This window comes from Lutra lutra, chromosome 9 (assembly GCF_902655055.1).
Source record: "Lutra lutra chromosome 9, mLutLut1.2, whole genome shotgun sequence".
Taxonomy (NCBI): domain Eukaryota; kingdom Metazoa; phylum Chordata; class Mammalia; order Carnivora; family Mustelidae; genus Lutra; species Lutra lutra.
In genome coordinates, this window is record NC_062286.1 from 79,502,021 (window position 1) to 79,528,108 (window position 26,088).

The window sequence follows — 26,088 nt, forward strand, 5'->3', positions numbered from 1 at the left end:
GTCCTTAACATTGGCTTCAAGCAGCTAACTACTGGTGACAGTAGGCTCCAATGAGGAGGCGATGTAATCTGATTTAGATTATCTCTTGGTATCATCAAAGACAGATTTGGCCTGTGTCGCCATCTTGACCAGATTCTGGGTGGGCAATGGGCACCGCGAAGAGCCTGAAACCTCTGTTGGGTGACCAGGCCATGAAGTTAGGCAGATGAGTGAGTGGGGTCAAGGTCCCTGATGCCTGCTGCTCTCCTGGAGCCCAGGTCACCAGCCGGGGACAGAGGATGACAGCCCAATGCCACACCCCAAGAGGGCACTTGATGGAGAAAGCAGCTGGTGGGAGAAACCAGGAGGAAGGAAGCCAGGTACTGTGAAGTGACGCTGAGGTACGAGCATTGACCCTCTGAATATGTGATGGACTGAAAGAGCCTCAGGCTCGCCACACCACTGTCCTTTTCACTGGCCGTGTTCCCCATGAAAACCCTCTTGATTCTGTCATTTTCAAAACGAGAACTAACGATAAGCTGTTACTCCCACTTGGCTTGAGACACTGCCCTTGTTCAGGGCAGGAGGTCAGTCCGGCAGTCAACATCATTGACACGTAACCTATTTGGGGGCTGTTCCCTGCACACTGTCAGGTCATGTCAAAGAGCTTTCTTTCTCAGAAGAGGCTGAGGACCCTGTAAAAGGAAAGTATTCTCTGATGTGCTGAAGACGAACTCTTCCCCTCATCCTAGCTTTCACACAGATGACAGCGTGTGGGGCAGGTTGGCAGGAACTCGAAGTTCTCTGAGCAGAGTGCAGCTCTGATCGGAGGCAGGAAGTGTTTATTCAAGCTGTATTGGGTTAGTCAGTTTGCTACCTCTCTAGGTCCCTTTAAACCTGGGGCATCTTGTGTATGTCAAATCATCATAGTTTTTAGCAACTAGAAACAAATGTCAGATATACACGAATGATGTTCAGACTTTCCTAACCAGCAGACACTCTTGTGGGATTTTTACTGTTTTGGCCAGTTCTGATTAGGTTAAGGCTTTCCCACATGAAAATGAGCATCTCCCCTCTTTCTCAAAGTAGGGTGGACTCTTCCCTCTGTGGCTTCTAGGAGATCATCATAAAACACAGCCCCGTGAAAATCCACTCTGCATTTTCCCTGTTACCATTGGTGTTGGTGGAATTGGTTATTGCTTTAGGAATTTGGCTGAGATAAATCCGAACTTGGGGTAGCAGCACAACAAGGTCATGGCACTGGAGTGAGGCCTCTGAACAGTGGGAGGTGAAAGGAGGGAAAGGCTATGAGGGGAAGGGCTGACGAGGTGTGAAAATGGTTTTTTTTTTAACAACATTATTTGGCTGATAATTATTTTTGTTACTGCATAGGAAAATTATCCCCATAATCACAGTTACTATCCACACGAGTCTCTCCTTCTCTGTTAACTGAGAGGTAAGTCTCCAGTAAGAGGAAGGATGTTTACTGTGATGAGGGCTTGCTTTCTTTGTGGGGAAATAAAATGGTTTTGGTTAAGTTTCCCATAGTGGTTGAATCTTGCCTTTGTTTCTACCAAGGAGGCATAATAGAGAGGAGGGAGGGTTGCCTCTGGTTGGTTTGAAGATAAGGACGTGCTGAGGACGGTAGAAATAGGGAAGATATGGAAGAACTTCAGGCTGCCTTCTTCTACTCCATCTTGAAGTCTGCATCCAGAATAGTTTTGCTTCAGGTCAGCTTTAATCATGCCATTTTGCCACTCAGAAGGTTTCTGGGGTTCTTTTGCTTCCTACGTGTGTTTTTAGAACCACCTCCTCCCTGTCCCCCAACCCCACCACCACCAATCTGTCTTCTTCCCACCTGCATCCAGAATTTATGAGCTGTTTTCCAGATAGCAAGCTTTTTCACCTCACTCCCATCTTCCCCATCCCCGCGGTGCCCCTTCCCCTTCCCTCTTCCCTGAGGGCTGGTCCTGTAACTTGCCAGGACTTTCCCTTCTCTCTCTCCCACCTCCTGACCCTAATTCAGATTGGTGTCAACCAAATCCGTATATAGCAATAGCCAATTCCACCAGGACCAGTTCTATTACAGAAAATAAAATACAGAAAGGGTTTTTCACATGATGGTTTCCTATCACGGTCTTCTGTAAGTGCTAAGGTCTGGATGACAGACAGTTACTCTCTATTGGCGGCCCAGAAAGTAATGACCCAGAGACCCAGGTTTCACAATCTGATTCAATAGAGGTGGGTTTTGCTCATAACCTCAGAATGGTTTTTTTTTTAAGATTTTATTATTTATTGGACAGACAGAGATCACAATTAGGCAGAGAGGTAGGCAGAGAGAGAGAAGGGGAAGCAGGCTCTCCGCTGAGCGGGGCTCAATCCCAGGACCCTGGAATCATGACCTGAGGTGAAGGCAGAGGCTTTCACCCACCGAGCCACCCAGGTGCCCCTAACCTCAGAATGTTTTATATTGCTTTTTTGTGGCTTCCCATGTTCAATTCCTACTTCTTAGAAACCAAGCCATGGCTCGTGTCATCTTTCATAACCCCCAGGGACCCACCCCAGGGCTGGGCACCAAAGAAAGACTTGTTGAACTGATAGACTAAATGGTGTGGACGCGGAGGGGAGCAAGGAGATGTCACAGAGGGTGAAGTGAGGACCCACGATTCCCTTAGATGACGCACTGGAGAAGATGTTCATCCTGTCCCTGGCACATCGGAGGTGGACCGTTCCAAGTCCAATCTTTTGTTGGGCACTCATGAGAAATGGACTCAAAAGCGATAGAATCTTTGCACATATAAACAGCTAGCAAGTGATAGAGAATGTGCGTCCAAACAAATCCAAATGGCAGGACATGTCGTACTGCCGAGAGGAAGCCTCTGGCTATCCATCACACCTTGAAAGATGAAAGATGAAGGGAACAGTGCTCCCTTCAAAGGCAGGAAAGGTTAGCGCTCTGGGAAAACAGAGCCCAGTGGGAATTTCAAATACATGGTGTGGCCCTTCCGGCTTGTAGGTGATGATTAACTATTCTTACCCTAAATGACCATGACATATAATCCCTTTCCTAATTTCATTATTTTACTTACTATCTCAAGACCGTAACTTTTTAGACATTCAGGTGAGATTAAAGGAGGAGGAGGTGGAATAAGGCTTTTAAAATCTTTGGTTACCTCAGAAAACATATTTGCTTACTTTACCAGGAAGTTGGGTTTGTGTTTTGTTTTGTTTTCTGCTGATGCCAAGAGGGGATTAATGAGTAGCTGCTGGATCTGCCAGCTTTCTTTTGATTTCAGTTTATGTAATTAAGCAGTTCCCAGAATGACTTGAGGTTCTCACTCTGCATCAAAACATGCTTCTCAGATGTGTTAGGTGTGGAGGCCAGAAGGGATCCAAACTCCCTGAATGGAGGGAGGGGGAGTGAAAAACCGATCTGGCTTTAAACTTTGGTTCCCCCCCCCGCCCCCCAGTTTAAAAAGGATTGATTCTACTTTGGGGCTGTGCACACCGAGGTATATTGAGTAGAAAGTAGGTTTCAATGGAAGTTCAAAATGAGCTAATGTTAGAATAACTCCAAGTGAGGTTAACAATAGGAATAACACAGGGAAACCAGCCCTGGTTCACTATTGAATTTCCAGCAACTACAGCTTCGTGCGTGGTGCATGTCCAAGAACTCGCACATTGAAGAGGGACACACTGGTAACCCACTGTGCGCCAGGCTCAGCTCTGGTTGCTGGAGATCCAGTAAGAAATGAACCCAACAAGAATCCCCCCCCCCGCTTCCCCAAGATGCTCACACAGAGCGAATGTTGGATGAGCAGATTTTTATCGAGTGTCTCCTTAGTTAGGGAGTTCCCTGATAGTGGTAGTGGGGGTGGGGGCAGGGGTTGCTGGGAAGAAACCATGTTCCTCAAGGAATGGATCATCTCACCGGGAAGTGAAGACACCCATGGAACCAAAGAACTGTTCAGAGTTGTAACTGAATACAGGGTGCCAATCCAGACAGAGTGGCCAGAGCGGGCACTCATCTCCAGATTCCCCAGGCAGGAGGCTGTCTGTAGTAGGCTGACTTGTCTCTGGCTCCTTCAGCAGTAAGAATTTTCGGTGGCAGAAATCAGAGTTCCCTCTGGTTCCCTTTCTCCCACGCAGCCCCCTAACCTTTTTTCATCCTTCCATCCACGTGATGATTGTTTTTTAAAGAGGATTATAGCAGCTTTTCTTTTGGGGTCAGGCTAGTTCCCTGACAGACTCATAGGGCAGAACTTCTAACAGTTCCTGCCCTCGTGAAACAGCTGGGGGAGAAAGGCACGAGTCAGTTACACAAATCAGACCTCCTGAATGCTACAGGGGAGAACACAGCATATAATAGGGAGATTGGACTTTGTCAGAGAAGTTAGGGACAGCTTCTTAAAAAAAAAGAAAAAGAAAGAAATGTGGGCTATACTGAATCTCCAGGATGAGGAGGGATTAACCAGGGGAAGGGAGCTGGGAAACATTCCAAGCAGAGGGAACAGCACGAGGAAAGGCCTCGTGGCAAGAGGGAATTTGCTGTTGGGACAGAGGGAGCCAGGGATGGCTGGAAGGGAGGGGACTCAGAAGAAGGTAGGTGGGGTGGATCATAAGAGGCCATCAGCCATATTTAGGAGTTTTCTATTTATTCCAAGAGTAATAGGAAGCCCTTGAAAGAATAATTGGTAGAAAGAGAGAAGGGAGGGGGATAGTTTACACTCAGATTTTTATTTCAACAGGGTAACTGCCTGTGATGTGATCGTCATTTGCTGGGGGTGGGCAGTGTGAGGGGCATTAGGAAGAAAGCACTTGGCAGGAGTCTAGACAGGAGGTGAGAGCCGCTTGGACCAGAATAGTGGCTATGAGCTGAGCGGGCAGAGACAGAAAGAGGTAGACAAATGCAGCAGGTGCATAATGGTACAAAAGCATGGAAGGGAGAAGCAGCAGGGCTTGGCGACACATGTGAGGGATGAGGGAGAGAGAGGTACTCGCAGTCACTGTCCGGTCTCTGACTTGTACGCAGGCATCCTGGACGAGGACCCGTTTGCTGCAGGCGTAAGGGGAAGAATTACCGAGTCCGTTTCAAACCTGTTGGGTTGAGTGCTTTTGCATCATCTAGAGGGAAATGTCCGAAACGTGGTTGGATAAAGGAGTGTGCGGCTTGGAGGGGAAGTCTGGTGTGGAGGTTGATGTTCGTGGGTCACATGTGCCCAGCGAGGTGCATTAGGCTCTGTGAGGTGGAGGAGACCGCTCAGCGAGGACACAATGGGGAAAGGGGAGGGCCCCAGAGGCTGGCCCCAGGGACTCTGGCGCCTGATGGATGGGGAGAGAAGCCTGCATCAGCAGGCGCCAGACCACCTGCCCGAGACATGGGGAGGAAACCAGCCCAAAAGCCAAGGGAGCCAAGTGATATTTGGAAAGAGGAAGGGCTCATGGGAAAATAGTGCTAAAAGGACAGGAAGTGAAGACTTGGTGATGGTAGTTCTCCTGCCATCGGTGATGACAGGATGAGACCACCTTCAGGGAGCACCCGTTGTGAGCCAGGCACTTTAACATTTAAGCTCATGCCTGTAAGACATCTGTAAGGCAGGTCCTCTATCAGACCGAACACAGGGAGCAGGTCATGTGCCTGAGCTCACATAGCCGGCAAGTGACAGATTTCGGTGGGAGCTCTTGTCACTCCACAGACCCTGTTCTTCTTAAATGCTGTGTATCTAGGGTCAGTGGAATCAAAAGCAGCCAGTGAGCAGAGGGGGTGTGGAGAAGACAGGTTTCCTCCTCCCAAAAGCTTTGGATTCTTCCACAAGCTGCGGAGGAAATACGGCATCGTTGCTTCGACCCGCAAGCAACGCGTGGCTGCCCACGGGAGGGCGTCCCAGTGCTTGTTCTTGGTGCTGTGGTTCAGGAGCTCAGGGCAGTGCTCTATGCGGGAGGCAGCCGCACCTGCCCTGGGGAAGTCTTGCCCCCAGCGCCCTGGGACCCTCCCCCCAACCGCTGTTCTCAGCGAGGGGTCTGACATAACCTGGGAACGAGTGGGAGAGGCCCCTTCTTAGACTCACCACCCTAGGTCTTCCGAATCAGAAACTCAGAGGTGAGGGGCAGGATCTGTGTGCTCACCAGTCTTTGTGTGATTCCAGGGCACAAGCTTGAGAACCTGTGTTCTTGGGGGATCCTTGCAAACAGAAGAAGGAAAATCTGAATGACTTAGAGTCATGTATCTCTCAGACACCAAACGAGATGGAAGAGTGGTGCTGAACCCAGGCTGCACACGGCAGGCCCACGGGGAGCTTTGCACACCCCTGAGGCCTGAGGCCCACCCTCGGGAATTCTGGTCTCGTGGGGCTGGGGTCGGCCTGAGCATTCGAGTGTTGTGATGAGGATTTGCATGGGGAATGGGTGAGGGAGGGAATGGTGGGCAAGGCAGCCTGTGTACTTTTAGGTCCAGAATCATACTCTGGGGAGAAAATGGGGCAGGCCTTGAAGGGGAAGGAAGACAAATGGAAGAGAGCCTAGACCGTAGGCCCTTTGTGAGTACTGGTATAGCCTGAATGAATCTGGAGACGACTGGGGCAGAAGGTAGTCTGAATTCATAACAATTCTTAACAGTGGACTTACTTTCAAAGCGATGTCAACAATGAATTAAATATGCTATCACAGCTGCTTCATGACTAAAGCAGGCTCATGATCATCTCCTCCTGCCAGCTTCACTGGACTCTGTCTATGTGTTGAGTATGTGCTCGCCTCTCTGGCCTCCCCAGCATCACTGTTTTCCCTTTGCTCCATGAACCTTCCTCCCCGGCTGACCCACTCAGCCCCCGCCCTCAGCATTCTCACCCTGTCCCCAAATCCTGGGATTTGTTCCCGCCCCTGCTCCCCCCCTTCCTTGTTGTCTCAGACCCCAACTCTGTCCAGAATCCTCCGTGGACCCCAGTTTAGAGAGCTCCCCCCCTTTCTCTTGCCCTTTCATCTTTAAGACACTCTGCTCCTGTTTTGTTTTCTTCATTGTGCCCATCTCCAGTCCTGGCTCCTAAGTTCCGCAGGGACAGTGCCGGCTTGACGTTCTTTGCCTCCCGCCTAGCACAGCACCCCAACACCTTACAGGCTTAGGAAACAGTAGTCAAGAAATCGCAAAAGTGAACTTCCATCCGTCTGCTTCACACACTGGCGTGGAGTGCAGATACAGAAGGGCCCTCCTCGATGACGTAGGAGTGTGGTTGGGCCATTTGGAGATCACCTTGAGGAAAGAAGCCATAGGAAATGTGGCAAGATGGGAATCCCAGTAGGAACATCCTCCAGAGTGAAGAGTGGCCCGCAGAAGGGGCGCTGGCAGCCTCAAAAGCCCGTGGGACCATGAAGTCGTTTCCCAGGGCTGTCTTCACACATTACCGCCAACTGGGAGCTTCAAACAATCTGAATCTATTCTCTCATGGTTCGAGAGACCAGAAGTCTGGAACCAGTGTCACTGAGCTGAAATCAAGGGCCTGCTCTCTCTGCAGGCCCTCGGGGGAGAGTCCCTCCTTGCCTCTTCCAGCTTCCAGTAGCCGCCATGTTCATTGGCTTATGGCCACAACACAGTCGCTGCCTCTGTGGCCACGTTGCCTTCTTCCTGCTTCTCAAATCTGCCCCCTGCCTTTCTCTTATAAGGACACCTGTGATTTCACTGAGGACCCACCTGGGTGATCCAGAATAACTTCCCTTCTCAGGATCCCTGTTGTAATCACACCTGCAAAGTCCTTTTTTGCTGTCTCAGGTAACACTCACACGTGAAGGTATTAGGACACGGATGTCCTGTGGGGAGCCATTATCCAACCTACCACACATATAAAGGTAATTGGAGCCTCCAGAGGGACAGAGACTTGACCAAGGACACACTTCAGGGTTGTCACGGAAATCAAAGACCCAGGTCTCCTTTCTGTCCGTTTAGGGCTTCCTCCGCTAAACTAAGCTGATGTTCATAAAAGTAAAACAGAGAAAGAGATTTAAAATCATGCCTCCTACCCTAATCCGTGTGCTGTCTGGATTATCTGTCTTCTAACTTCTGTCTGGATTGTGTGATATCAGGATTCAGCCATCGCTGCACCTTCCTCCCCCTTGAGTTTGGGCTCAGGAGACGCTCTCTGGCCTGTGTGGGCAGCAGCAGTGGAGTCAACTAAATGGCATTTTCTGCTCTCCTTTCAGGACCGCCTCTTCTTCGTCATGGAGTATGTAAATGGTGGCGACCTCATGTTCCAGATTCAGCGCTCCCGAAAATTCGATGAGCCTCGTTCCCGGTTCTATGCTGCAGAGGTCACGTCAGCCCTCATGTTCCTCCACCAACATGGAGTCATCTACAGGTAGCTCTTCCCTTCTCCTGCCTCCCCGGACAGCGAAAAAATAAGAATTCTCCAGACACTCGAACTGACTTTGGCCCCTGCCCAACCGGTCTCTTAGCAGCCCGCTTTAGATTAGTTGTTTGTTCTAATTTGCTTGCAGAGGACTTATTGGGGGGCTGTTTATCACTGTGAATGTTAATATTTGAATATCCTCAGGAGATCTGACCCACTGTTTGTGCCAGTTTGGATTGAAAGCCCAAGCACAACATTTTAAAGCTTGGCGCCGAGCGACCTTGGAATAACCTTCATTTCTCTGTCTCCCCACCCTCTTCCTTCAACATCAGGGCATTCTCTTTACTTTTTCCTTCTGTGCCATGAACTTCCTCCCCTTCCCAACCTCTTGCCACTTCCTGAGTTTGTTTGGCTTAGTTGTCTCCAGCAGATAGAATCAGAGGAGCTGCTCAGGGGTATCTGGGTTTCTGATTCGAGGAGGAGGAGGCGGGGGTGGGGGGGAAGGGAGCTAGACAATATCCAACAGGAAGTTCCTGCACATCATCCAGTCCCTCACTGCCGCCCTGTCCCCCTTCCAAGAAAACACAGAACACACACACACACACACACACACTCACACACACTCACTCACACACTAATTTTCCAGTAAGAGAGCGGGGCTATTTACGCAGGCTCTTCTGTGAGGTCAGGAATTCTGGGAGGAGTAAATATTTATGGTTAGCAACAAGGACGCTAAAGTGCCATAAGGTTTTCTCAGTGACTGTCAATTTTTGACTTGGTTTTTTGCTCCCTTCCCCCGCCCCCAACCTTTTTTCGATTCGGTAGAATAGCCGGCTGGATTCAACCCAGAGCTTAGTCACTAGAACCTTCCTGACCCTCTCCTGGGAGCAGTGCTCTGACTAAAGGCTCCTTGAGGGGCTCTGACCAACACTCACCCCAGGCTTCCTTTTTACTGATGACTCTTAGTTTCCTCCAATGTGTGTCTTCTCTGCTCAGAAGTAATCAGTGCCTCCCTGGGGCCTGCATAATAAAATCAAGACCTTTCAGCCGGCCTGGCATGGCTACCCACATCCTGCGTCCCTCTGTTGGCTTCCTTTTGCTGCATAACAAAAGACCACAGGTTTACGGGCTTCAGGCAGCACCCATTTATTAGCCCCTGTTTCTGTGGTCCCCAAGTTCAGGCACAGTGGGCGCTGGCCCTCGGCTTGGGGCCTCGCTGCCGTGATCACGGTGTCGGTCAGGCCGCATGCTCGTGTGAAGTTTGGGGTCCTCTTCCACACTCACATGCCAGTAGGAAGGACTCAGCTCCTTGCAGCACGTGGCTAGCTTCTTTAAGGCCAGCCAGAGGAACAGCCTTTCCTGCTCGGAATCTCTGACTCCAGGGAAGGCTTGGATCCCTTTTCAACAGGATCAGCTGATTCGATTACGGCAGACCAGGGATGGTTTCCCTTTTGTTTAGCTCAAATGATTAGGGACCTTCATTATGTCCTCACAATTCCTTTGCCTGTAATGTGACGTTATCTCCATCATCGCCTTTTCCACGTTGTTCTGGTTAGAGGAAGTCCCAGCTTCCCCTCCCTCAGGGAGGGATTATGGGATTATACGGGAGTGCGACTCACTGGGGCTCCACTTAGGTTGTGTCTGCTACATCTGGGTGCACCTTTCTCTCCCTACTCCCCACAGCACCTTGTTTTGATTCCGCCAAGGTTCTCATTCTCGGCTTTTCTCAGACCCACCTGCCAGTTCCCACCTTGCCTGTGCTTATGCCCTCCTAGCCGTCCTCTGTATGGCCCAGAGGCCTCCTCAGTACTGCCTGCCTGCACAAAGCTTGGTCCCACCAGCCAGAGCAAGTTTCTCCACCACACACGCTTCCATGTGCAATTCAGGAATGAATGGGATTTGAGACTGCCATTGCTGTGCCTACCACTGTCCCCATCGTGTTAGCGTTGGGCATCACTGTGGGTCCTTCACTGAGTTGCAGACTCCCTTAAGGACCACTTTTTTGGTTAAACCCCTCACTCATCTTATTTTACACGCTCTTCTTGTTTTCCACATAGTACATAGTCAACAAGTGACTGTTGACTCCAATTAGCTTAAATCCCTAATCTCTGCCCCAAAGCAGCTCATAAGCCCATTCAAAATACAGAACTTATGTGTGGGAAGAGCTCACTGCAAGGCTGTGCGCCGTCGGGTACCCATGACAGGAAGAAGGACCTCCATCATTTGCAACACCATCGCCATTCCATCCCTATTACAGTGGGTACAGTCATCCAGTTTCCTGGCAGGGATTCTGAGCCTTCCCTGAAGTAGCTTGTCCAAGGCCCTCCTCCATCAGTGGCAGACCAAGGAAGACTAAGTGACTGATCAGCAAACTCACGCTGTACACCATGACACCTGTCACCCTGACTTTCCAAGTTCATACTCTTTGAGGTGTCATCCCAGATACTCCAAAACTCACCTCTCCCTTACAGGTCTGCCTCTCCCCTTTCTGCTTCCCTCTCATCACACCTGTCAACACTTTGTTCTCTTGGCTTCTAGGAGCCACACTTTCCCCTCCCCCCCTCCCCTCAACACTCCTTCCCACCTCCCTGTACATTACTCCTCAGTCTCTGTGTCCCTTGGCCTGGCTGCTGCTCCCCTCCAACCTCTGTTCTCTCAATGCTGCTTTTCCCCAGGGCCTTCATCCCTCCTTCCCCCTACCCTAAATACACTGCCTGAGCAATTCCAGCACATGCATGCTTTCAGAGGATTCCTATGTGCCAGCGACCCTGCGTTACTACACCCAGCCCCCAGTTATCCCCAGAACCCAAACAAGCTCTCTCCCCACAAACTCTCTCTCAGGAAGGACTCTCAGGGGCCTGCTGCCTCCTTCCCAGATGAGCTTACAGTCATTCACAGACTCGAGTCCCTCACTGCCTCTCGGTTCCCTGCCCTCTTCTCCATCCTTTCCCCTGAACAACAGCCTGGCATTCTTTCAAATCGCACAGTGGTCACACATGTCCTTTTTAGCCTCCTTCCGACTCCTTTGTGCCCTGGACCTGCCATGCACAGCTGTGTGGTCTGCACACAGCGCAGGAGCGGAGGGCAGCAGGCAGTAAGCAGCGGATGGCGTCTCAGCCAGCTCTGCTGCTGTGGCTGACTTCAGCCCGGGAACGGGGTGCTTTTCCTACCCAGAGGGGGTGGCTTATTGTGTCTCTCACAAAGACACAGTCTGTGACAACAGGGCCCTGGTGGCCCCCAGTGATCGTGTGACCCTTATCACTGTCCCTGCCAACCATGTATCCCACCCTCTAGGTGCTCAAGATTATTTGCCATTCCGTTCCCGATGCCATTCTTTTTCATTTCTCAGAGCCTTTGTACCGCTGTCCCTAGAAATCCCTTGCTCCCAATCTGGGTCTTGATCAATGAGTGGTTTCCAGTTCACGCCCATGTTCTGACTGCCTCAGAGTCCCTGGTTTAAAGGGTACTGAGATTCCATAATACTGGAGGAGGGGAAATCGATAAGGATATTGGTGAGAAAAAAAAACAGCCCTGAGTTTCTGATTGCTGAGGCTGCGTGATGTGCACATACAGTGGGGTAGGGGTGGAGGTGCTATCCTATCTACTGTTGCATGCGTTTGAAGGTTACCATAATTATAATATCTTTTTTTGTAAAAAAAAAAAAAAAAAAAAAAAAAAAAGTTACCCAGGGTAACATTCTAGAGTTTTTGATTCAGTAGGTCTGGAGTGGGATACATTAATCTATATATATATTTTAAAGTGTTCCTCAGGTGACTTTGGCCAGAGATGAAGAAAAATTCTATTCTGCCTTTGTCAAGCCCTGCCTGCTCATGTGAGGCTCTCCCTGACCACCCAGCCTGTCCTGGGGATCATGCCTTCCCTCTGGAACAGCCATTAGCAGGTTCTCTTTGCAAAACTTATGTTTTTACTTAAGATCCCTATTCTGTGATTGAGAACTCCACACCAGAGTGCTTACCTGGGGGGCCTAGAACAACAGCCTGGTTATAGTAGGTGTTGACTAAATACTTGTTCTTCTAGTCTCTGATGCTCCAGAGCCTTCCAGCCCAGTGGAAGTGGTTGCCATTCCGTCCCCGATGCCATTCTTTTTCATTTCTCAGAGCCTTTGTACCCCTGTCCCTAGAAATCCCAAGCAAGTGGTTGCTCCCTCCCCTAGGTGTGTACTTCTGAAAAGTCTGTGTTGGAAGCATCCCTAACTCCTTGACCCTAAAAGGCCCCCAAATCCTTCATAGCTCTCATTTGATGGGTTAATGAGAATGCTGGGATCTCTGTTTCCCATGTTGCTCTGCGTTAGGCTGCCACAGAAGAGGGTAGAAGGCAATGTGTCTGCAGCTGGTTGGTGGGGGGGAGCTGTGAGTATGTCTCCACCTCTTTGCCCCTGGCTGTTCTGAAGCCCGGGCAGAGACCACGTTTTGTGCAATACAGGGGTTTATTTGGGAGACTGGCAAGGCCAGGTTTTGGAGGAGGAAGCTGATTGCTGGAGTGGAGATGGAATTTTCGGCCTTCCTGCTGGAATTTATACACACACTAATTAACAGCTAATTGGCCAGTGTTCAAGAATGGAGGAAAGCAGTCATTTTTCTGGCTGGCGGCTCACACTTTAAGGAGAGCCCACACTGACAGACATGGCCCCCTTTCTTCTGGTCCTCATCTGAGTCAGGTTCTAGCACCAGGCAGGTGTACTGTCGCAGGGTACCGTCTCTCTGTCTCCTACCCTGTGTTCCTGGAATCCTCTCTGTGCTATGACAGAAGCTGGCACTGTGTCCAGCCATGCCTTAAATTAAAAAAAAAAAAAAAAAAAAAAAAACGTTTCCCTCCTTTACCATCCCACCCCGCCCCCACACACAGTGAGAGGTAGAGGTATTGAGGGGTAGGCCTTCCTTAAGAGTGGGTTCAGAGAACTCTCTCTTCATCTCCATCAGGGTCGCTGCCTGCCCATTTTCCTCTGAGCTGCTCAATCGGAGCAGCTGACTCTCCGAGAGCGCCCCTCTGTCTGTGCAACATGAGAGAGATGGTGTGATCCGCCTCAGACAGAGAGGACAGCCGGGGGCCCTGAGGAAGATAAGCAAAGGTTTGGCAGTCAGGAATGTATCTCTGTATTCTTTCAGAGTTCAGAAGTCAGGACCCCTGTGACGGAAGGTAGTGAAGAACGTGTCCTCGGCCACATTGGTCAAGCATCTTAACACTCCATGCCTCAGTGTCCTCACCTGTAAAATGGGAATGATAGTTGTACGTACCTATCTCATGAGTTATGGAGATTTTGTGATTTAATAGTTCCAAATAATTTTGAATAGTGTGTGCCACATAGTAGGCCCTTAGTAAAGATTAACTATCTTGTCGTATCTTGATTTCAATTAAGACGGATTGAAAGAACATTGGAGATCTTTTATCTAGCCCAAGCTCCAAAACGGATTCTTAGAATCACTTCAGAAGAATGAATTCCTTTCTTCCTTCTTAGAAAATGTAATCCCCCCCCCCTTTTTTTAATGATAAAAGTGGTAGTCCTAAGAAAAATAAAAATGTAAGCTGCAGAGAAAGGTAAAAAGTCAGTTTTCCCTTCACCAACCTTAGAACCACCCACAGTAGAACAGTGGAACGTTTTCTGGAGAATCCTTCGAGAACTCCTCTTGAGCAGGTTCCTGAACCTCTTTGTGAATGGCTCGCATTGACCTGGAGCTCAGCCATTGCCTGCGTGTCTCCTGCATCCGGGAGCAGAGCGTGACGGCTCCAAGTCAGACTGAGAAGGCCGAGGTGGAGGATCAGAAAGCCAGTGGAGAATGACAAGGCATTTTCCTCCTGGGAAGGCTCATTCATGAGTAACATCTCATGTGGAGCACTAAAATTTGGTCTTTATCTAGCACAGGGGAAGTATGACTTCTCCCTTAATTTTTCAGAACTTTCCGTCTTCAGTGAGCTGTCACTGCCACTCCCCAACAGCCATCCTGCCCTGGGGACCTGTTGTGTGCCTGGTTGCCCAAACTGGGGGTAGTGGGGAGCCCCAAGGAGAGAGGGGTCTCTGCTCTGGTCCACGCTAAATCACTCCATACTCAAGAGGTGCTTAGGAAAGGCTTGCCTTGTTGATGATCATGTTTCTAAAAAGTCAGTAAGAATGAAGAGCCTGAAACACAGATTCAGGCAATACCTCTGAGGATCTAACGGAGCTGGATCTTCAATGCCTGTCCTCACGGGACGGGAAGACAAAGCCAAGAAGGGGTTGCTGAGGTCTGTAGCCATGCTTTGCAAGCCCGACCTCCCTGGACAATGCACATGGAGTTGTGATACAAACTATAGCCTTCTCTTCCTGCTAGTCAAAGAGGGAACCTGTGTGCTTAGCTTGTGGAACGACAGCCTGCCTCGATCCCTGGGATTGCCTCCTGCCACTGACACAATTCGGCATTTCCTGACTTGGGGAAGAGCTCTACTTAAAGCCTGTGCTAACAAGGGGAAGGCCTAATATTTAGATTCCTGTCTTCTTTCCCTACCTTCTCAAATTTATCTACTGCTAATAAAAGCTGAGAAAGAGGAGGAGGAAATAGGATGATTTCTTCCTTCTTTCTTCCTTCCCATTCTTCTATGACTTGCCTTTAGGAAGATCACTCAGGACGCTCTGGGATCTTCTCCCCCCACAGAGCGTTACCTTCCACTGTCAGCAGCCCTCCAGCCATTCTAGAAAATGATATTGTGATATAACATTTCTGAAGATCTAAGGGCTGAGTGTGTAATAGGAGGGTGTCGGGAGTCTCCATCGTTAGATCAAGGAGGTCTCAGAGTGATCTAAACCAATTCCATTTTCTAGATGTGGAACTTGAAACCAAAACTGGACAGGAACTCACCCAGGTTTACCCAGCGAGGTATTATAAAGCGTAGATGTTATTTTAATCAAAGATATACATAGAGATAAAGAGTCAAACCATTCTACAAGGAGCTTAAACAATAAAAAGCTGTTTTCTGCCCTCCTTCTCACTCCCACCCAGTTTCCTCTTCCACAGAGACAACCATTTTCAGTTTTTTCAGCTGAGGCTTTTGGAACAGATCTCTGTATTTCTGACTAACATGCTGTTATTGTTACTTTTGTAAAACTCTATTTTAGGCATTATGTAGTGACTGTCCACTGTGGAAGTGAGAGTTTACTTCTCTACCCCTACTCCCACTGCCCTATGACATCCATACTCCCATCCCAACCTCCCATCTTCCCTTCCTCTCAGTAGAGTTTACTATAATTGTGGTTAAATGAATATACATTGTATGCATTATTATGACTGTGAAGTACTGTTTGGGGGCATCTGGGTGACTCAGCCATTAAGCCTCTGCCTTCAGCACAGGTCATGATCTCAGGGTCCTGGGATCAAGCCCTATGTCAGGCTCCCTGCCCTCAGGGAGTCTGCTTCTCTCTCTCCCACTGCCCACCTCCCCCCCGCCCCAGCAGTTCATGTGTGCTCTCTCTCTCACACATGTAAATAAATAGAATCATTAAAAAAAAAAAAAAAAAAAAGAAATACTATTTGGAACAAAGCCATGTGGTAAGCTATAATTACTTTTCCTATACCTTTTCTTTGTTTTCCCTAGAGATGATAATGATCTCTTTGCTTTCTATGTGGTTATTAGTTCAGCACAAACTCTACAAATTGTCCATGTCTCCCTGCAGGATGTTTCGGTGCAATGGATATTCTGTCAACTTCATGTTCGTGGGCAGCTCTCTCCTGGAGCCCTCCAGCCCACTCTGCTCTAAACAGTTCCCCCATGGCTGCTGCCTGACTGTCCCCATACTGCCGTCCTCATGCTTCCTTTGGCCTCCTTCTTCTCTGAAGTTCCTGTGTCTTATATCCCACATCTCTGTCTCAATATATTCCCTTGATGTGGTGAAGCAGCCCCAGCAGTTCTTTGAGAAGGATGGGCAGTACATTTTTTAGCCTTTCCTTTTATATGCAAAACCATCTTTATGTCTCTCTCAAATTTGATAAAGACTTTGGCTGGGTGTAGAATTAATTCCAGATTGAAATCCATTCTCACTCAAAATTGTTCCACTGTCTTCTAACTTCCAGTATTGCTGTTAAGAAGTCTGAAGCTATTTCAATTCTGGATCCCATTGTACAGATCTCTTTTTTCGTGGAAGCTTGTTCATTACTAATGATATGCTGTAGGCCATTTTTCATCCATTGCACTGGGCTCCAGATAGACTTTTTAAATTTAGAAAAATCTGTCCTTCAGTTCTAGAAAATATTTCTTTCTTTAAGGATTCTTTCTGTTCTCTCTTTCTGGAGCTGTCATTTGAGTATCGGATTGGTCAACTTGGCCTTCATTGTAGGCCAATATGGCTAGCCACATAGTTGGGGAGTTCCTGACTGTCAATACTTTTAGAACTTTCCTCTTAGAATGTTCAGATTACCCTGAGAAGACTCTTCCAGCATCCTGCCCAAAGGGAAAGGACTTAGCAGCCAGTACTGTAGGAGCTACACGAGGAGGCAGGCCTGGCGGGCCCCGCTCCCAGGAGACATTGTCCAGAGAACTCCTCCATTTCCAACTTTGTACCCTGGTGCCTGCCCTCTGCCCCATCCCACCCTGTATCCAGAGACCCACTGTTTTTCTTCTCCAGAGAATAAACCTGTGGGGACCGAGAAGGGGCTGTGCAGAGTAAAGAAGAGAATCTGAGTTTATAATTGCTTTTCATCCAACCATTTTTCTCTCTCCCCACCTTCATCTCCAGAAGTAACTATTACTGCAAATTCCTGAGGTTTGGTTGGGACAGAAGTTGGGAGATTCTGTAGCATAAATGTAACTGTTCTTGACTTTCCCCATTGGGGGTTCTCAATTCAGTGCTTTCTCAAGTCTTTTTTTTTTTTTTTTTTTAGATTTTGTTTATTCATTTTCTTAGAGAGTGTGTGTGCAGGAGCAGGGGGAGGAGCAGAAGGAGAGGGAAAGAATTTCAAGCCAACTCCCCACTGAGTGTGGAGCCCAATGTGGGGCTGATTTCACAACCCTGAGATCATGACCTGAGCCGAAATCCAGAGTTAGGTGCTCAACCAACTGAACTTTCTCCACTCTATTAAGTTATTAACCACTCATCCTTTGGCTTTCCAGCTTCCAAAATTGTGTTGCTATTGTTTCCTCTCTCCTTCTCCCCATCTTTGTGTATTTAGATCTTTTGTGTAATTTTGGGAAGGAGAGAAAAGTAGTTGTGGCTCTTCAAGCTACTCTCTTTGTCCAGAAGTCAATAATAATAATAACAAAAACAACAACCACAGTACAGCACAGCAGCAGTGGCGATAACAACCAAGGGTAGCAAGGCCCTTATTTAGCCTTTGTTATAAACCCAACGCTATTCTACACACTTTATACCTATTAACTCACTTAATCATCACAGTAAGAGATTCTGCCATTGTCCATGAGATTTATGATCTCTCTGAAGAAGGAGATCCTACCAGATCCCACCCTGCTCTTGCCACTGTCAGGTCTCCCTGTCCCATTGCTGCGAGCTGGGATTTCACATGGGAAGCAAAACTGTATATTGGAGGGTGCCTGGATGGCTCAGTGGGTTAAAGCCTCTGCCTTCGGCTCAGGTCATGATCTCAGGGTCCTGGGATCGAGCCCCACATCAAGCTCTCTGCTCAGCGGGGAGCCTGCTTCCTCCTCTCTCTCTCTACCTGCCTCTCTGCCCACTTGTGATCTCTATCAAATAAATAAATAAAATCTTTTAAAAAAACCACAAAACTAAAATCTTTAAAAAAAAAAAAAAAAAAAAAAAAAAAAGATCTTAAGGGACGCCTGGGTGGCTCAGTTGGTTGGGCGGCTGCCTTCGGCTCAGGTCATGGTCCCAGTGTCCTGGGATCGAGTCCCATATCGGGTTCCTTGCTCGGCAGGGAACCTGCTTCTCCCTCTGTCTCTGCCTGCCTCTCTGCCTGCTTGTGATCTCTCTCTCTCTGACAAGTAAATAAATAAAATCTTTAAAAAAAAAAAAAAAAGATCTTAAAAAAAAAAAACCACAAAACTGTATATTGGAGACAGCGCTGAGCTTGGACTCCAAGAACTCTGGCCAAGTCCTGGCTCTACCTCATCTTTATTATGTCTTCCTGGGCAGAATACTTAAACTGCCTGAAAGGTAGTTTCCTCATTCCCCCATGGGATTACCCAGGACTGTTTTGAGAATCACATGAGAAAGCATTTACAGAAGTACTAAGTAGAGCCCTTGGCTCTTAGGAGGCTCCATCCATATTGGTTAGATGAAGGGAGGGTAAGTTTGTGGAGTCAGAGGATGTAGTGCTGAATTGTGTCCCTTCCAGATTAGTATGTTAAAGCCCTAATCCCCAATACCTTAGATTGTGGCTGTGTTTGGAGATAAGGCCTTTAAAGAGGTGAAAAGTAAAACAAGATCATGTAGGTAGACTTAATCTGATAGGACTGGTGTCCTTTTAAGAAGAGTTGATCAGGACACAGAAATGCATAGAGGGGGCCATGTAAAGACACCGGGAGAAGACCCACTTCCCAGCGGCAGAGAGAGGCCCCAGAAGAAACCCATCCTGCCAGTACCTTAAACTGGGACTTCCAGCCTGGGAGAAATAAATTTCACTAAGTCATTCAGTCTGTGGTACTTTGTTATGGCAGCCGTAGCAAACTAATATGGAAGTCTCAGGTTCAAGTCCCAGCATTGCCGCTTACTAACTGTGTCACCTTGGGGAATGTCCTGATCTCCCTGAGCCCCAGTGTCCTCATCTATAAAACGGAGCTGATAATAATGAATAAAACAAGATGGCCAAGCCTGAGATCTTGGCATACACTGAAAGATTTAAATCAGCTAATGGACCCACAAAGGCCTCTGGAAGCTGTTTGAGGCCCAGCAAGGCCTGCAGAGATCCAGGCACACAGCAGCAATGATGGTGCCATAAGGCACTTGCTTGAGGGGCACAGGGTGGTGGGTATGTGACGTTATGTCCCCCAGGCACATTAAAGGGCCCCACCAGGGCAGGACTGGATCACCATTCCAGAGAGGGGAGCCTCTTCTTGGCAGTATTCCAGGACTCTGAGCACTCGAGAACCCTGGGACAGGACAAGCAAGTACTAATAAATGCACATGACAATGACCAATGGGCTGAACAGATGTGGTTGCCCTGGGAAGCTACAAGTCTGACTCTGGTGCCTGAGACTTCTTGTTGGGCTCCATTTGCAACCATCCATCTCCATGAGCTCCCCACGACATCCCCACCACCCGATCCCTTACGGGACCTGCTTCAGCAAACGTGCTGCCTTTAGAAATGTGCATTTTGGTAATGAGAATCATCCTGTCCCTGCACCATGTTGCTTCATTGAAGGGCTGTCCTCCTCATAAAGGAAAGCTAAATGTCATCAAGAGTTCTTTCAAGAGTAGTTACTTTTCTATGGGGCCAAGTTTACTTAAACATGAGATCATCTCTACCCCAAACTGTTTTTGTGCTGTGTAACCTGCCAGTAACAGCATGGGGTGAAGTCACTGGGACATGATAAAGGGGAGGGACGAGGAGAGGCAGAAATTGAGCTTGCTTGGGCTGAAAAGCCAAATTTATATTCATCTAAGGAAGTCACATTATGCTGACCTGATCAGAAGTCAAATTCTGACTCTCATTGACATCAGAGTCTCAGAGCAAACACGAAGTTTGGAGCCAGAGGGAAATTCCTGATTAAATTTGTTTGAGGGTTTCAAACAAAGTTTGAGCTAATAGTATATGTCCAAAAAGAAGAAGAAGAAGAAGAGGAGAAAAGAAAAGAAAGAAAAAACTGATGGAGGACCTTGTCATCTATTCATCTATTTTTTTATTTCTCATGATGCCTGTCCTAGAACTGAGAACCCAGTACGGTGGTAAAGGACTTCTGGCTTCAAGCTCTGTCTTCACTGCTCATTAGATATATGATCTTGGACAAGGAACTTATTTCTCTAAGCCTCAGTTTCTTCATCTGTGAAGCGGTGTTCCCTTCCTCAGAAGGATATTGAGAGAAGCAAATACACATTGACACCCATAAAGTAATTAGGACTATGTCTGGTACAAAGTTAAGTCCTCCCTAAGTGTTAGCTGCTGTCATTATCATCATAGTATTCTGTTTTGCAAGTACCTAAGTGAACCGTTGGTAAGATTCACTTTATCCGTCTTGCAAATTTCACTGCAAATACATCCTGCCAGCTAGCAAACCGCTGAAAATGTCTTGTCATGTGAGAGGTTCCAAAGACAAGTCTGAGGCCGTGGGACCAGCCTTAGGAGGAGGGAATCAATACCTGTTATTTTATGACTATGATTATTATTAATTTATATTATTATTTTATGACTATTGTTTTATGGCTGTAAAACGTGCTCTAGAAGGTAGAAATCTTGGAACATGCATTAACACAATGTAGTCAACAGTTGAGCCTGAATCTTTCTGAGGTGTGGCCAGAGGAATTGGTTTCTTCAGTGTCTTTGGCTAATGATTGACCTACTAAAAATGGGAATTGTTTTAGCAAACCGTGGGGGGCTTTGCCCCATGATAAGCAAGTGTACCCGGACATCTGAGCTGGTCCTGTGGTCTCTGCGGGCCGTAGCTGAGTCCAGGATGGCCCAGGCTGGGCGGTGGGGGGGCAGGGTGCTTCACGTGGAGGCCACTCGGGTCACACTTAATTGCCTTTGCTTCTTTCTCTGGTCATGTGGTAACAGGCTGACCATTCCTGCAGATTAATTATCATGAAACAAGGAGTTGACGCACTCTCTGGCCCAGAAGTCTGCAATCACTCTCTGTTATCAGGATAATGTCTAGACTGCTTCTACCTCTTACCCAAAGCCATCCCCAAGCTGACCCTCTTAACTCGCTTCATCTCTGCGATTTGCGCACAGTCTCTTTCTACCCCCACCCCCACCCCCACTCCCCAGTGTCTCTAGTGTTGCCCCCCGGCCAGGTTCCTCCTTGGATATCTTCTTGAGCCTGCCAGGTATCCTCATTGACACATAGCCATACATGCTGTGCCCGTGTTGTCTCAATCCTGCACATCGACAGTCACAACAGGACCCCTCCCTTTGCCTTTTCCTGGAAGACCATACCTTCTTTTTCACTCTCTATTTTTCTAACTCACGTCCTTTGAGATTCAGCTTCAGCTCACTTTCCCCTGGCCCTTTTCAAGGCCATTAGTCAGTCCCCTCTTCCTCCTGTTAACATTGCATCTGTTGCATAATAGAGTAGCATTTCTCAAATTGTATTGTAACTGCTTCTTGGTTGAAAGATCCTATAGAGAAAGCTTCCCCCAGGTACACTAAACTTCTGCTTTTGCCCCATGGCCCTTGATTTCTTGGACGACCTATTCAAATATGTCGAGGAAACACCTCTGGAGAAGTGGGAGAATTTTCCAAACATATTTGGCCGCAGGATGAATTTTCTAACAGACTTCTTGCTGGGGCGGACCAGCATTTCCCTGGTCCCCTTTTCTGTGTGCTGTGCCCCTTCCATGAGTCTTTTTATTCTTCGGTGTTTGGTTTATGATGAACTTTCGTGGAAGGAACATGGGGCTGGGAATCAGGAGCCAGAACTCTGATAGGTGCTGCCTCAGCCAGGTGACGTAGGCAGATTCTCCTTTCTGGACCTCAGTTCCCTGCGTGTAGGCAGGATTGGTTGATCTAGCCCTGTGACCCTGAGATGTTGGTCTGGGAATGCCTTGAACAGAATCTAAAAACGAAACTCTGAAAAGTGTCTTCAAATGATCTCAGTGAGGCCCTGGAGGTAACTGAATCCAAACCGAGAGAGTAGCTGGTGCCCTTTGGAAGGGTTCAGAGGTGTGGCCCAGAGTGCCATGATCTCTTGGAACATGAGATGTCATCAGCAGGTGGTCCCATTTGCTGCTCTTTGAGGATCAGATCACCATGTGAGTTCCTCTTCCTAATGTCTCCACAGTCCTTCCTCTTAATCAAAATGAATAGTTTTTCAAGGCTCTGCTGTAGCCAAGTTAAATACTTATCCCAGTAGTGAGCAAAGTTCCCTTGAGGGGCTAAACCCACCATATGGGCAAGAAGTGGCTGAAGAATGGGGCTGCTTGCTTAGAAAGTTGTGGTCCCGTTGGGACTGAACAGCTCATGCCCACAGATCAAAGACCCCCTCAGAAGTGGTGCATCTCTCTGATGAAATTTGCTCCCTTGGGTGAAATCTGCTAATGTAAAAGCATTCATCCAAAGGGATTTCTCTTTGGGTTTGTGCCTTTTCTTGAGAAGCAACGCCCCCCTCCCCCCCCACCCCCCCGCCAAAAAATCTCTGTTGTTTAGAGAGCACCGTGCTTAAACAGATGCTCATTTATTCAGTCAGTGGTTGTCAGGACCCCTTGGTATGTCAGGTGTAGGACTTCAAGATGCCATGAAAAGGAAAAGACACACATTCTCTGTCCTCTTGGCACTCAGGTTTGGGTGGGGATGCCAGATGATAAAACAGGAAATAACAATAAAAACTGATAAGAATGATGATAGGGGAAGGCTGGGGTACTAGGGAGCCACATAGCAGAGATATCTCAGCTACTCGGAGAAAGTCAAAGAAGGCTTTCTGGGGGAAGTGACCTCTCTCATAGAGGCCCGATGGGATAAGGAGGAGTTGGCCAGAATGATAGGATGTGGGAGAGGGAGCCAAGGAGTAGAAGCAGAATGTGCAAAGGCTTAGGGTCGGGGAATGCCAAATGGGCCTGTGGGTTTAAAGAATTTCCACATGCCCATATCTCAAACCAGAAAGGGAGGCCTGGTGAGCAGCGAGGCTTGAGGGAAGGCCAGGGTCACCATCCTGAGGGGCCACAGATGAACTGTGAGAAGTAATGTCACTGCCCGGGGACATGAACTGAGATTGTATGGTGAGAGGGGACCATGGAAGAGGGGCTTACTATTTAATAGAATTGCAGAGGTGGAAGCAGACTCCAGTTCTGTCCCTCGTAGATGAAATAAACTGCAACAGAGGTCGTGTGACTTGTCCAAGGGCATTCTGTCTTTTGGTGATACAGGCAGAATCATGAGTTGGGGTGTAATTTGATGGTATATGTTGATAAGTTGGCTTTAAGCAGACAGAAATACCTAATTTGTAGCTGATTGCTATGGTGTAAATATTGCCCATGTTGTCTATTTCAAACCACCCATGTTTAACCATCAGCTCACAAAATTCTTGGAAGGTGAGCAGTCTGGTCTGTAAGAGCCAGTACGAGCCAGCAACAGTGGACCAAAGGGAAAGCTGACTCTGTGCCTCTGCCCAGCTCTTTGATCAGTGACATTTCGCTGGTGGTTTGAAATCAGCGGTGGAATTCAGCAAATGCTGCAGATCAAGGTTTGTTCCCCTGGAGAGCCGTTGTTAAACACTGACCAGCACACTGCTATAAAAGGGATCTGTAGTTTGCATTGAGGAGTGATGTTTCAGGTCACCTACATCCTTAACTGATTTTCTGCCCGCCAGATCTATCACTGGAAGGGGCCATTTGTCCATTTCTCCCTTCAGTTATGGTTATCTTTTTTTCCCAACAATTTTTCTGAGCTACAATTCACCCAGTGTGCAGTTCACCCACTGCAAGTATGCACATTAATGTTGTTATTATTGCTGTTTTGTATCTCACACATCACGCGCATTTCCATCACCCCAAAGAGAAGCCTTGTTCCTTTTAACCATCATTCCCTGAGCCTCCCACCGTCCACCATCAGCCCTGTGCAACCACTTATCTACCTTCTTTCTCTGTAGATATTTCATATGAATGGAACCGTATAAAACACAGGTTTTTGTGACTGGCTTTCTGGATGTTTGCAAGGTCCATCCTGTTGCAGCATGCATCGGTTCCTCATTCCTTTTTGTGGCTGGATAGCGTCTCATTGTAGGACAGAGAACGTTTTGTCTATTCATCCATCAGTTCATGGACCCCTGGCTTATCCACCTGCTGCTATAAATATTGCTGTACCAGTCTCTGAGGGGACCCAGGTTTTCATTTAGGAGTGAAAGTGCCAGGCCAAATGGCAGCCGTGTTTAACTTTGGAAAGAGCTGCCTGTTTTCCAAAGTGGCTGTGTGCTCTTACGTTCCCACCACTGACACACGGAGGTTCTGACTTCTCCGCATCCTGGCCAGCACTTGTTATCAGCTGGCTTTTGGATTATCCATCGGAGCGGATGTGACGTATATCCTATTGTGGGTTTGTGTTCTCTTAGTTTTTGCCTCTACTTTGATACTCTGTTGTTAGGTCCATACCTGCCTGGACTTCAGGTCATTTGGAGGAATTGCCCCCTTTGTCATTATGTAATATGCCTCTTTATTTCTGATACTTTTCTACATTGTGAAGTCGGCATTGTCTGAAATTAACATAGGTAATCCAGCTTTCTTTTAGTTAGTGTGAGGACTACGTATTTCTTTCTCCATCCTTCTCTATTTGTTGTTTTTTAATCTACTCCAACAATCTCTATCCTTTAATTGACATATTCAAATTATTATTCTTTGGTGTATTCAGATTATTGGCATAATTGAATTGATATTTGCCATTTTCGTAATTATTCATTACATTTGTTTTTTGTTCTCTTCCCTTTTTCTGTTCTTTTAACTGAAAAAAACAATTGTCAATTTTAGTTTTAAGATGCATCATCAAAATTATTAAAATACGGGGGGAGGAGTGTATGTTCTATAATCTATGAAACGTGGCCATAATACTCCCTTTACAAGAAGGTTGTAGGGCTTACATAGGGCCATTAATCAAAGCACTTAGCCCAGTATTTGGTTAGGCAGTGAGCACTGTATTAACCCTTACCGTAATTACTGTGTTGGTACTATCCAGTTACTTCATGGACCACAGCTGACTTGGACACCCCAGTTCTGTTACCACACCACAATTGAAAATAATTACCCTAAATACATAGGAATATAGATCCAGACTAAGTGGTTTTTGTTTTTTGGGTTTTTTTTTTATTTTCAGCGTAACAGTATTCATTGTTTTTGCACCACACCCAATGCTCCATGCAATCCGTGCCCTCTCCAATACCCACCATCACCTGGTTCCCCCAACCTCCCACCCCTCACCCCTTCAAACCCCTCAGATTGTTTTTCAGAGTTCATAGTCTCTCATGGTTCACCTCTTAAGTCACTCGTTGAGAATATGTTCTCTCAACCTGCTCTGTAGTCCACAGTTAAATATGGACCTCTGAGGTCGGACAGCCCAGCATTTGAATCCCACCAGACTGGTCACTTACAGATGTTTGACCTTGGGGAATTTCTAAGCCACTCTAAGCCTTAGTTTCCTTATTTGTCAAATTCTTATATTAATGCCTTCCTCATAGAATGTGGTCAGGACCTAGCCAGATGTTCAAAACATACTATTATCAGTTGTCCTATCTCTTCCTCTAAACCAAATGCTCCCTGTGCCTCAGTCTCCCTTTTTGAGCTGGAAACTCTAGGCAGGACCTGAGGAAGGCAGAGGGTGTATAGAAGGATTTAAACATTAGCAGGAGAAATGCCCTAGACCATAGGGATGGGTCTCTCCAGCTAGACATGGCAGTGGGGAAAGGGAATGGGGCTGTTTCCTGACATGCCTCGTGTAGGGGATTGCCTCTCAGCCCTGGACAGGGGTAACTTTGGGGCAAGAAGAGATTCCCGGCTGATGCAGGCAATAGGACGACAGGCCAATAACCACCCTTCTCACATCTGCCATAAAGCAGTGAATCTTGATGGAAGAGCAGCTATGGATTCATCTCAGTGCCAGCTATTGTGGGGACAGGTGACTGCACTTCATCTCTGCATGTTTTGCCTCAAGAATATTCTAGATACTGCTGGTTATTCATG

The 26,088-nt window shown here is 47.6% G+C and overlaps 1 protein-coding gene across 4 annotated transcripts in view; it reads left to right on the top strand.

Annotated features, from left to right (window-relative positions):
- PRKCE (protein kinase C epsilon) overlaps positions 1-26,088 on the top strand; it is a 480,653-nt gene that overhangs the window by 389,308 nt on the left and 65,257 nt on the right. For all 4 annotated transcript variants that reach the window (XM_047746508.1, XM_047746507.1, XM_047746511.1 and 1 more), the window contains one exon: positions 8,167-8,321. In XM_047746508.1, the coding sequence (XP_047602464.1) occupies positions 8,167-8,321 (155 nt within the window). The remainder of the gene's footprint in view (positions 1-8,166; positions 8,322-26,088) is intronic.